General features: G+C 44.1%; 1 protein-coding gene across 1 annotated transcript in view; it reads left to right on the forward strand.

The window, feature by feature from the left end:
• LOC116912780 (ankyrin repeat domain-containing protein 26-like) overlaps positions 1-12,718 on the forward strand; it is a 104,002-nt gene that overhangs the window by 50,640 nt on the left and 40,644 nt on the right. The window contains exons 16-19 of the mRNA XM_032916942.1: positions 4,240-5,328; positions 6,683-6,776; positions 9,535-9,608; positions 12,358-12,717. Coding sequence (XP_032772833.1) covers positions 4,240-5,328; positions 6,683-6,776; positions 9,535-9,608; positions 12,358-12,717 — 1,617 coding nt within the window. The remainder of the gene's footprint in view (positions 1-4,239; positions 5,329-6,682; positions 6,777-9,534; positions 9,609-12,357; position 12,718) is intronic.

Genomic DNA, 12,718 nt, shown 5'->3' on the forward strand with positions numbered 1-12,718 from the left:
GTGTGTGAGTGTGTGTGCACATGAGTGTGTGTGAGTGTGTGTGTGTGCATGTGTGTATGTATCTACAAGTGTGTATGTGTTTGTGAGTGTGTGTGTGTGTTTGTGTGTGTGAGTGTGTGTGTGAGCGAGTGTGTGAGTGAATGTGTGTATGAGTGAATGTGTGTGTGTGTGTGCTCGAGCGAGTGTGTGTGTGTGTGAGAGAGTGTGTGTGTGAATGTGTGTGTGCATGTGAGTGTGTGTGTATGTGTGCGTGTGCCCACGCATCTGTGTGCTCTTGCCCATGGAGGTGAGAGAAGTGGATCCTCTGGAGCTGGAGTTAAGCAGTTGTGTGTGGGTTGTGTGAACCACCTGGTACGGGTGCTGAGAAGCTACCCCTAGAAGAACAACCAGTGCTCTTAACTGGCGAGCCATCTCTCCAGCCCTTACTACGGTACTTTTAGAAAATCATTTGTATCCTTATAAGTATTATTTGCAGCAGTGATGAAGGAGTCAGCTGTATTCATGCATCCTACCATGGAGGTGTTGGTTATCAAACCGAGTGCCATACGTGTGGTAGGAGTCCAGCTACTGAGCCTCACTCTCAGCACTAGGAAAGACTCTTCATCTGGGATGCTTCGAAGACAGATGCTGTAATGTCGTGTGTGCAGTGTGAATTTGTCGTCTAATTATGTCACCATGTTATAGCAACACATGTGGCCATGTCCAGTGAGCAACGTGACAGTCGTGCTGTGTTCTAAGAGCCAGTTCTTGTCATCAAAGAAGGAAAGCAAGATGAGCAACTGGACAACACCAGTCAGCATCTTCAAGTATCCCTTCTAACCTACTCACTTGGGAGCACTCTCAGGAAGTTTGACTGATATTATTATTTACTGCTTTTCCCCCTTTTAATTGTGCTGTTTGAACCTAGGTCCAAGTGCTCTACCACATGGTCACCCCCGCCCCAGCACTGACAGTTAAATGTCAACAGAACATTTTCAACTTTGAAACTGAGGAAACCTCAGGAGGATATTCCTCCCAGAAGAGTCCATATGTAGAGATTTAGCAGCTGTGGGTGTCATGGCTGCTAAGTAACTCCTCAGTGCATGTCAGTAACCGGGTCCAAACTTCCAAAATCTGAACAGTATCTGAAAAGTGTTTGAGGGCTTATAAATCTTTATAAGTCTGATATTTGAATAGTAATAGATTTGTGATTTTATTGGCTTTTCCACAACATTTTACATGCTATGCTATGGAAAAAGTCAGGATACAGAATTAGATAAATCAGGATGATTCTAAAATAAGGTTTTACATTTCTAAAATCATATTGGTATTTTAAAATACACAAATTGGCAGACCCAGACTCCTTCTAACTCTTTCATTATCTTCTCTCCAAACTTAATAATCATAGATCTGCTATAGCAGAAATCCTCCTTCAATCCTATTTCCATTCCCTGGGGACTCCACCTCTTGGTATAGACCTAACTCTCTTGGTATAGATCCAGGGTCCCCCTAACTCGTTCTGCTCCTCTCAGCCTGTCCTCTTGCTCATCTCCATGCCTTTATATCACCCACCAACACAGAGCATGACGCTCTCCACCAGAGATCCCACACAACAGCAACCAGTGAACCAAACATCCAACCAACAAAAATGAGACCAGGCGTCTGCACCAAGAAACACCTCAAAAATCACAACCCCAGATGCTTAGATCCCACAACAAAAACACAACATGATAAAGACAATATGCCTCCTCCAGAAGCCAGTAACATACAGACAGGCACACTAAAGAAAGCCACATACAGACAGGCTCATTAGAATAGCACCTGACTTCTCAGTGGAAACTTTGAAAGCCAGAAGAGCCTGAATGAGTGCTGTACAGACTTAAAGAGACTACAAATGCCAGCCCAGAATACTATACCCAGCAAAACTATCACAATTGATAGAGAAAGAAAAACATTCTACAATAAAACCCACAACAGTTTCTACGAATCCAGTTTTATAGGAAGCACTAGAAGGAAAACAACAGTCTGAAGAGGTTACTCACACCCAAGAAAGCAAAAGGAATAAATAATTCTAAGCCAGTAAATCAAAAGGGAGGGGGAAACTCACACAATAAAAAAACAGGAATTAGTAAATAATGTCCATTAATAACTTTTGATATTAATGGTCTCAATGCCACCCCCAAATGGACACAAACTAACAGATTAAATTAGAAAATAGGATTCCCTTTCTGCTGCATCCAAGAAACACACCTCACCAACAAGGATAGATAACAATGCAGGGTAAAAAGATAGAAAAAGGTCTTTCAAGCAAATGGACCCAAGAATCAAGTAAATATCAAGGCTCAAGAAGCATTGATGGATGACTCCAAGGAAACTGTCTTCCATATACAGAGGAATAGTGCAGAATGAACTCAAGGAGACTGAGGCAGAAGCACAGGGACTGCACAGGTTCAAGCCAGACAGGGTCCTAGTACTGAAAGGGGGAATGAGAAGCTATTTGCAGTTGATAATCAATTGCAAAAGAAAAATTAGTTTTCTTCAATGGAGTGTCACTGGGTATGCCAACAACACTCCAGGGCAGGCCCCAGGCCCAGGAGCTGGTTGGCCAATACAAGGTGAACTCAGTGGTATTTTGTGGAGTTTTTCTTTGATTTGGCATCTTTTGCCTTATTGGTCCTTTGTATGTTTCTGTTTTTGTTGTTGTTGTTATTGTTTGTTTGTTTTGTTTTGTTTTATTTTATTTTTGGGAGCTTTTTGGGGTTTAGTTTTTGTTTTTTTAAAAAAGAGAATATAAAGTTGGATGGGTAGGTAACGTCTAGGAGGAGTTGGAGGAGGGGAAAACATGATCAAAATATATTGTATAAGATTTTTAATTAAAAAATAAATAATGAAATGCCTAAATCTATAATCCAGAAAGATACAAAATTATTTTATTTGAATCTTTCATTAAAGGTTTGGTTATAGACACAGGTTTGTATTCTCTGCTTTTGCCTTTTTATCTGTTCCTTTCCTCATCTTCCTCCTTTTCTTTCTGTGTTGGGAGAATCAGACTCAGGTCCTTGGGTTTGCCAAACAAGACCCTTCCCAATGACTCACAAGATACACCCAGTAAGAAATCTTTATTTATACATTAAATAAGAAAATTAAATGTAAGTTTCTACATTCCTTTAAAAATGTACATTTTTCATTGAATCCTTTTAATTGACCTTTTGCTGATAATTATATGCCTGTGATGGATACATGTTCAATTAACAAAATCACAGTGTAGGTGTTTTTCTAAAATGAGTTACCTGTTACCAAAGAATCATATGGATAGATCTGTAAGTACTGTATCCAAAATTACCTCTGGAAAATGACTACTTACTTTTTATAATATCCCCAGAAGTGGAACAATCAAACACCAATGTTGACTTAACACCAACAGTATTTGTAGACAGAGGACCTAACCCAAAACCTAGCACACATCCTGTGCCACTCAGCTGTGCACAGCCATGACTCTCAGAGTCATCAGGACTCCTGTGATCTCTACGACCACCTCCAAAGTAATTTTCTTCTCAACCGAGAAGGATCTGCATGTTTCAGATCCTGGATAAATGAGGGTTCCTGTGCCTGTGTTCTTAGTAAAGCTTGTTATACTTGGTGAAGCTGTATGTCAGCCGGGAAGACTTAGAAAACCGTCACAGTTGCAGGCTATTCAAACATAACGTTAGAATCTTCTTGGTTTTACACACATGGTGCCACCATTATGGAAGTAAACAATCTTAGTTCATCTACTATTCAATTACTAATTATCAGAGACTAAATGTCAATAAACATCAGTATTTAAAGAATTGTGAAGTTTATGTTCTTGTATTATCTAACACACGTGAGGGTCAGTCTAAATAAGTGAGAGTGTTAAGTCTTCTGGGTCGTGGACTCTTCTGAGAGGACTAAGACAGATGAGAGATTTCGTTTTACATTTATTCATGGTATGTGTGGAAGCGTGTCCATCTCTCAGCACCCCATGAAGATAAGATCAGAGACCAACTTGGGGGAGTTGCTCATCTCTTTCCACCATGTGGACCCCGGGGATTGGACCCAGAGTGTTGAGATTTGGTGTCAAGTCCCTTTGTTTACTCCAGAGGCATCTCACCAGCCCAAACTAGTTTTATTTGTTAATTTTGCTTGCATGATTCTTGTGTAACTAAACATATATTATGAAAAGCCATATGGAACACATTAAATCTTTGTTTGTTTGTTCATGCCCTATGATTTCTTAAGGACAAAGATGGGTTAGAGAAACATCCCCTGGCATCCAGAGCATCCCAGCATCAAGCCAAGAAACTGAGCCTTCCACCTTCACAGCTCCAGGAAAGACCTCAGGAGACAGAGATGGACACGACTTCTGATGAGGAAGATACATCTGGACTTTCAAAATCTGCTAACGGTCAAATGCCTGGGAGAAAGTTGAGGGAAGGAGAGAAACTGGAGGGCAAACAAACTGCACAACGTGTCATAAACAAGCCAACCCAGAAGGGTGGTGAGCTCTATGAAGGTGTGAAAGCCAATGTTTACCACAAGGAAGAGCAACCACCTGATGTCTCAGGAAAAGCTCACCTGAAGTCAGTCCCCACTAACCTGGCCTACAATATGCTTGACTGTGGCGACAGAGATGTGACTGCAGGGTTGGTCTCTGCAGCACTGCGGTCCTTTCCCAGACAGAAGGAAGGTGGCCTTGGAAATGCCTTTCCATCTCCCTCATCCTCATCCTCTCGGATCGTGGAGTCCAGTGGCCATTCACTTACTAAGTTTTCCTTAATGAAAAATAAATTAGACTGTGAAAATAACACGTCTGAATTGGAAGAATCTTTTCATAAAAGAAAGGAGAAATCTTCTAAAAATGCCGAAAGCAGAAAGGTAAGAGGTAAATGCCCAGAAGTGCGTGTGGGTGAAAAGCAAGAAGGCCAAGAGTTCAAGGGCCAGTTGCAAAAGTGTATGAAACCAAAACGCACGGACGGGCAGTTAGATATCGGACACATGCACAAGTCCAGTGATGCCAGCAGGCTTTCAAACGCCAAAGAAAGGAGTCACGTGAGCGAAATAAAAAGTTGGGGTGATTCTATCCTTCATGTAAGCGACATGTACGGGAAAAGTCAAGGCACACAGGACTTGTCCCCGAAGCCACTGCCCTGCAAAGGCAATTGCGAAGCCCCTGCATGCACCTTGGGACTCGCCAGTGATGCGCCCCCTGGTGGCCGGACCGCAAGGGCGTTCGGGGCTGAAGAACTGCAGAACAGGCTCTCGGACAGCGAGTTCCGGATATTGGAGGAAGAGATCCTGGCCTGGGAGAAAGTCCACCTTGAAAACGAGGTAGTCGCTCCTTTGCTGACATGAGCTGCATGCCTTTTGTCCGTTAGTGAAAATGTTTCACTAATCAAATCGAATTACGTATGCATGAGACCGTTTAGCCACGTAGACCACTCTATTTCCTAAGCAAAGAAACTTAATGCCATGACATCCGCTTCTTAAACCACCCCGGGTATGTCATTTGAGATGCTAGGAAGGAAGGGTGTGAGTTCAGCGCCTGGCATTTTGTAGACATTTAGTAAGTGACTGCTCTTAACATTCCTCCTTCTCCAGACTTGAAATGCTGTGTGGTCTTTATGTAATGAAGAAATAACCCCGTGGCAGATCTAATATTTGTATAGTGGTCCTTTTTTTAGATTTATCTTTATTCTAATTGTGTATTTTACCTGCAATGCATGTCTGTCAGGTAGAGAAGGTTGTGAGTCACCACATGAATGCTGGGAATTGAACCTGGGTCCTTTGGGAGAGCAGCCAGTGTTCTAGAGTGTAGAGCCATCCCTCCAGCCCCTCTCGGTGTTTTCCTTACCACTTTCACATTTTAGTCCAACCATCTCCCATCAGTGATTTCCCACTGTACATCCAGACCAATGAAACTCCTGTTTACCAAAGTGAAGGCCCCACCATCCCACGCCTATGTTCGCCAAAATATGATCATGGCAAACATGGAGCTTTACAACCAAAGCAGGGTCACGAGAAGCATTTCGGGTATTTTCTGGGTGTGGCTGCAGAGGCTTGTAACCCCAGCATTCGGTAGGGACAAGGCGGGTGTGCACGTGATGATGGTACCAACCCTATACGTTGTGTTGGAAGTCAGTCTGAGTGACACAGATGCTGTCTCAAAGACAGAGAAGATTTTCTGCCCTCTTCTATAGTACCAGCAATATACAAAATTTTATTTAAAGTGTTTTATGTATGCATTTAATCTCAGTGCAAATACAAATCAAAGGCAGACATCCCGAAGTGTAGTTCCTTGTTGACATTGGCATGCCGTCCAGTTTTGGTTGATGTATGATGACCGTGGGCCCTACAATCTGTATACAAAGATTGGTCACCATATGAAGAAAAGATATTGGCTTGATCTAGAAATTATGCAAAAGATCCTCCATAGAGATGGTCAAGAACTTAATGTTTACTTAATTTCAGAACAATGGCTTTGGAAATAGGAATTTCATTAAGAAGTTATTAACTTTTAGAGTCTTCAGATCTGTTTAATTTAGTGTGTGACATTTTTGTTTCCAAGATTTTTAAATGACAAAGTGAAAAAATAAAGAAATGATTAATAGGGAGACCTCGGATGCCGTCTCATGACATGCTTGGGAAATGTTTGAAGACTAATTATGGGTATTGATTTTTGCAGAGTGTCTCTGAGAATCTGCTAAAGAAGTGCGAGGGGATTATATCTGATGCCACAGATCAACAAGAACATTATCTAGAAACAGTCCAGGCAGCAGGTAAGGGCGAGCATCCTGAAAGTCGCTGGGACTAGCGGTCACCAACGGAGTGGTAGACATGTGACCCACAGCCAAAGAATGAACCAAGTAAATGCACCGGAAGGAAGGGACAGGAAAAGCGGGGCCCGAGTGTCTGCCATTCCGGGACAAGAGGAGAGCCCCTCTGAATGCTCCTGAGTTTCACGTCAAGATATCCTGAGGCCCGAGGAAAGTTAGGACTTGGAAATGGGAGAGGGGAGAGGAGGAAGAAAGGAAAGGCCAATAGGGCAGCATGGATGAAGGGAGAGAGGCTACTCTGTCCAGGAAAGGGCAGGAAGTTGGAATGATTCTTCACAAAGTCAGAGACAGGGGTTAGAAATGTGGGGGAAACGTGGACGGCTTCCGGTTTCAAGTAGACTCAAGTTCTGTCGCCCTCTCTTCCTCACCGGTCAGATGCCCCCAGAGACCTACAGTGCCAGGTCACACACACACACAGCTGTGTTACATTTTTAATCATAAATAAATTTAAATGTGACTGGTCAGCCACCTGGGTATACAGTTTGGTGTTGTAGAAAGTATTATTTCCCATTACTTAAAAGGTTTTAAAGAAGAGAAAGTTGGAATGGGCAATGGAGAAATCAGGGAAAAAAAACAACAACAAACCACAGACCTTTCGAAATCTTATCACAGAGTCCATAACAGCTTTGGCAATTGTAATGTGAATTGTCTGATAAGGAGCAACTGGAGGCCGGCGTCCAAAACAGAGAGGAGAAACTCTTCCTTAGACTGTTGTGTGAGACAAGGCCTCTGGAGTCAGCTGGCACAGGCTGGCCAGCGGATGTGGGGTTCTTCTCGGAGACCCAGTCTAACGGCACCGCTCAGCGCACGCAGTTGTCATCCGATGTTTACCTCCTGTCCTCTCTCCACTGGTCCCTCACCTTAACCTCTCAACAGATTTGCTATGATTTGCTCTGTGAAAATGGCCACCGGGCACTCTAGAACATGAGTTTCACACCAGTGGTAAACACATGTAAGGGCTTTAAAATAAGGCTTCCTCCTGCCTCTGTCTAGCCCTTCTTGCTCTGCCCTGCTGCCTGGGATCTCTGACCAGCTGCACTGCCCACCTAGACCCTTGTCTTTAGACAAGCATGTGTCTGCTGCTCTTAGGCCTGTGTTCATCCACGAGAGCTCAGCGCCTGCCCCTTGTATGAATCCACCAAATAAGCCAGGCACTCAGGAGGCAGAGGCATGCTGATCTCTGTGAGTTCGAGGCCAGCCTGGCCCACATAGTAAATGCTAAGACAGCCAGGGCTGCACAGAGAAACCCTGTCTCAGAAATTAAAAAAGAAAAAGACTCCAAGGAGCAGGAAGTAAAACAAATGCATGTGTGCACACATGTGTGTGGTGACCATATTGTGCACATGTGTGTGGAGGCCACACCTCATTCCCCACGTCGTCTTCTTTTGGTCTCTAACGAGCTACATATCTTGTATGCACACGTATGTGAATGTGCTGGGTGCACAGGAATGTGCCATGACACATATGTGGAGGTCAGAGGACTTACATTGAGTTAGTTCTTTGCCTGTATCATGTGAGTCCCAGGATCACCTGCAGGAGGTGCCTTGACCACTGACATCTTGCTGCCCCCCTCTTTATCTACCTCACCCCTACTTTATCTCTGGAGACCTCATCCCCCACTGAACCTGGAGTTCATCACCAGTTACCTTCCCTGGCTGACCAGCAGGCTCCTCCAGGGACTGTGTCTTCCCCACCCACTGTGCTATAGTCACAGATTTGAGCAGCCAGACTCCGCTTTTAAGTGGGTGTCGGGATTTGAACTCAGGTCCTTGTGCTTGCTTGTCAGGCATTGTACAAACTGAGCAATCTCCTCCGAAACTGAATGTTAGCAAACAACTTGTAGACTTGCTTATAAAATATTAGGGAGCCCATGGGAAGGACATCAGTTTATCTGTGGAGCCGTCACCACTGAGGACCTGGGCTGCAGCAAAGAAGGGAATTTGTTACAAAGTGAACAAAAATGCTTCTGACGTGAGGAAGAGGGTATTACACATAAATGTATAAACATATCTTATTAATTTTGGACTTGGTGGTTAATAACAATGGATGTGTAAAATGTAGTATTATGGGTCCAAAAAAGTGGTGTGGTTGTATGTGTCTCCCTCTTTCCTGTCTTAGCATTTTGCATCTGGGGATCTTGTCGACAGGGTCAAGTGTGGATTTGTAGAACCATTCCAACGTCAGGGTGTCCATAAACCACTTTCCCCACTGTTCGAGTGACTGTCGTCAGGTCAGCCCAATAACACAAAGAGTGTGTGTGTGTGTGTGTGTGTGTGTGTGTGTGTGTGTGTGTGTGTATGTGTGTGTACACATGTGTCTGTGTGTGTGTCTATGTGCATGTACACGTGTGTCTGTGTGTGTGTATCTGTGTGTGTGTCTGTGTGTGTACACGTGTGTCTGTGTGTCTATGTGCATGTACACCTGTGTCTGTGTGTGTGTCTGTGTGTGTGTCTATGTGCGTGTACACGTGTGTCTGTGTGTGTCTCTCTCCCTTTGTGTGTGTAGAGCAGCTAGCTTAAAAACAGTATTTTTTAATGAATAAGCTACCTACATATTAACCTTGATTTACATTTTTAATTTGGAAATTGAAAATAACCCTTATCCCTTTAGCGTTTTATTCTTCTCATTTACTTTTAAGTGCTGTTCTTTATAACCTCTAAGTGAGTGGGTTTGTTTTTTAAGAGAACTGTATGTGTTTCAGCGGAAACAGACTCTGAGGGGACCTCACAGCCAGAGCAGAAGGATCTTGACAGCAGTGAAAGTCCCCAGCTGTCGGTACGTTGGATCCCCTCTCGGTCATGTTTTCTCTCCAAACAGCACTTGGACAATTGGCTTTTCAGCACCAACTTCATATCCTATTTGACGCGTAATCAAACTGTGTTCTTCGAAGCTATAGTCAGTCAGTTCATTGCTTGAGAGCAGACATTGTTCTGAGTATTTTTCCTGCTTCCGAGTATCTAACTTCCTTGCAGGATGAGGGGAGGCCTGAGCCATAGCCCCGCGTAGCTGAACTTGCGTGTGTCTCACAGTGATGGCCACTGTTGGAGAGTCATTTCCTGTGGCTTAAAATTGTTGTATCGCATCTGCAGTGACCAGCAGGGAATTCAAAGGAGTAATGCTGTCTCTTGGGTGTCGAGTTGTCTGCAGCTTCTGTATTGCAGGAGATAAAAATAAGCTCACAGCTCCTGAGACACCATAGCTGTGGCTAAGTGTGTGATCTGTAAGTGACTTTGCAGTCACCGTCTATGTTCAGAGTCAATGTCATGACTTGATGTGTGCTAATAAAGCTTTCGTTTGTTGGTTGGTTGATTTGGTTTGGCTTGGTTTGGTTTGGTTTGGTGTTTTGAGACAACCTTTTTCTGTGTAGCCCTGGCTGTCTTGTAACTCACTCTGTGGACCAGACTAAAAGAGCTCTCAGAGACCGCCCACCTTGAGTGCCGGGATTAAAGGCATGTGCCACCATGACTGGTGGAATATTTTTAATTAAACCTGCTCTTAGACAATTTCACACACTGTTGGGGTCTGGGAATCACCACACAAACCACTCAGACACTGATCTCAGTCAAACAGGGATAGTTTATTGAATGCCACATCCCAAGACTGATCCGTCAGAACTGCAAACCGGACTTAGGGGCTGGCCGCAACATTGAGTTAAGATTCTATAGGGCTGGGGTTGGGGATTTAGCTCAGTGGTAGAGCACTTGCCTAGGAAGCACAAGGCCCTGGGTTCGGTCCCCAGCTCCGAAAAAAAGAACCAAAAAAAAAGATTCTCTAGGGCTTTTAAGACTAAGATGCACAAACGTTCAAGTTATTCTACCTATCGGGATGTAGGGATGGGGACTTCCTTAGAAACATGTCTTCCTGGTTCACTTATCCTGCTCCCGTTGACTGGGGTATTCAACTGGGGCAGGGGCTTGCCGTGCCTAACATTCATGTCTTAACTTGCCAACCAGGATGTCAGTTACCCACACGCATGTCTCTTTTTGACAAGCAGATGTCAGTTCCAAGCAAGGTCTTGGGAACTTAAACTTTACTCCGCCCCTACTCAAAACGGAAGTCTTACTCCAAATAGTTTCTTATACTGGTGCCGGTGTCTCTCTTACGTTGGGGTATCCCAGGGGCAGCTCATAAAAGCAAAAGCCACGAAAGCTCATACACAGGTGCGGAAAGTGCTGCTGGGTGGTTGATTGGATCCAGGCTTACTGTGTCTAAGTGTACAGAGCAGTTCTACTGATTTCTCTTGTGATTGGTTTCCAAGAACACCAGAGCACAGAACACGCTAGTAACAGCATACAAAAAAGTTTCTGTAGTCATACACGAAATGGCAGGCTAGACAGGAAACAGTTACCTCAGCCTTAGCAGTCACAGTGCATACTGACCCCTCTCACGCATCTCCATACCACCCATCCACACCATTCCCACAACCTCGCTCACAGCCAGGTCTTTCATTATGTTTTGTTTTTACCATCAGTGTCTGTGTAACCAGGCTTTCATAGCACATGTAGGTGTGGGGCTCGGCTGTGGGTCCACCACTGACGACAACGATTTCCCTTCTCTCAGGAGCTACCCATAGCCAATAGTTAGCAGTCACTGTAGGGTCCCTGTGCCCCTCCCCTTTCTGTGATTGACAGGTCAGTCTTGAGTGAATTCAATGCAGGTGGCCATTAATGATCGCATGGGGTGTGTTGAGTCTAGGATGGCATTTTATAGCCCTTCACCCGATCCTTCTGTCTCACACTTTCCAACCCTTCATCCTCCATGTTCCCTGAGACCTAACAGGGCTGGTGGTGGTATGAATGCCTTGTTTAAGGCTGAGCATTCAACGGTCACTTATCCTCGGCATCTTGGGAAACCTTGAGTCTCTGCCTTCAACACTGTTTGTGCTGAGGGGAGGCTCCTCTGGTTAGGGCTGAGTGGCTTCTGTCTATGGGTACAAGCTTAGATATTTAGAAAATGGCCGATGCTGTTAACTACTGTCTTCTGTGGCTGCTAGAGTCTATTCAGACTTAACGCTCAAAGCCCATATAGATGTCACAGTACATTGCTATGCAGTTTCAATTGAAACTTAGCGATGGGTTTTTGTGTGATTGCTGTTAGCGCCTTGGCTCTGGCAGTGTGAGGGTTGGGGTTTGGGTCTGATGATTTCGCTCTCTCCAGTTACTCATCAGACAGTGGACTGGAGCTCACTGGCATGGCTTACTGTGAGGCCCGACAGGCCAAATATTTTTATATAAGGACAAATTTGTAATATTAAAAACGAACAATTTCATCGTTGGTAAATTAACACACAGTGGGTTGATTAATAATTCATTTAACACATAAGTGTTTTGTGCAAACAACAGTGACTAACATAACTTTGCCAGCTCATGTTTTTCTTCTCATGTTGCTGAGGTAAATTATCTTTTTTTTTTTTAAATTTACTACCCAGTGATTCTGACATCTAAACATATATTAAGAAATTTAAATGTCAAATATATATTTATTTCTTATCATTTTTCTCATGTATATCCTGTGACCCCCAAAGGATCCAGCCCTCTCCAAGACGTGTCCCCAAACACAGAACACACCTGTGGATCCAAGCACACCGACCTGTCCCCTGTCTGAGAAGGACAGCAAGCAAATTCACACCCCACCTTTGCATCTGAAGAGAATGTCTGAAGACCTCGAAATAGACAAGAAACTTGACAGAGAATGTGCACCCGGACATCCCGAAGTCCCTTCAGTGAAAGCTCATGGGAGAGAGTCTCTCACCCGAGACACGGTAGGGAGTAACGGGGAGCCAAAAAGCAGCTCTGAGCTGCAGCACTCGGCTGGGGATGCGTTGGAGAACATCGGTCCTGTGGAGGAACCACTTCCGGGTAACTGTAGAAGAACTCAGTTCAAGG

This window comes from Rattus rattus, chromosome 11 (assembly GCF_011064425.1).
Source record: "Rattus rattus isolate New Zealand chromosome 11, Rrattus_CSIRO_v1, whole genome shotgun sequence".
In the NCBI taxonomy this organism is placed as follows: Eukaryota; Metazoa; Chordata; class Mammalia; order Rodentia; family Muridae; genus Rattus; species Rattus rattus.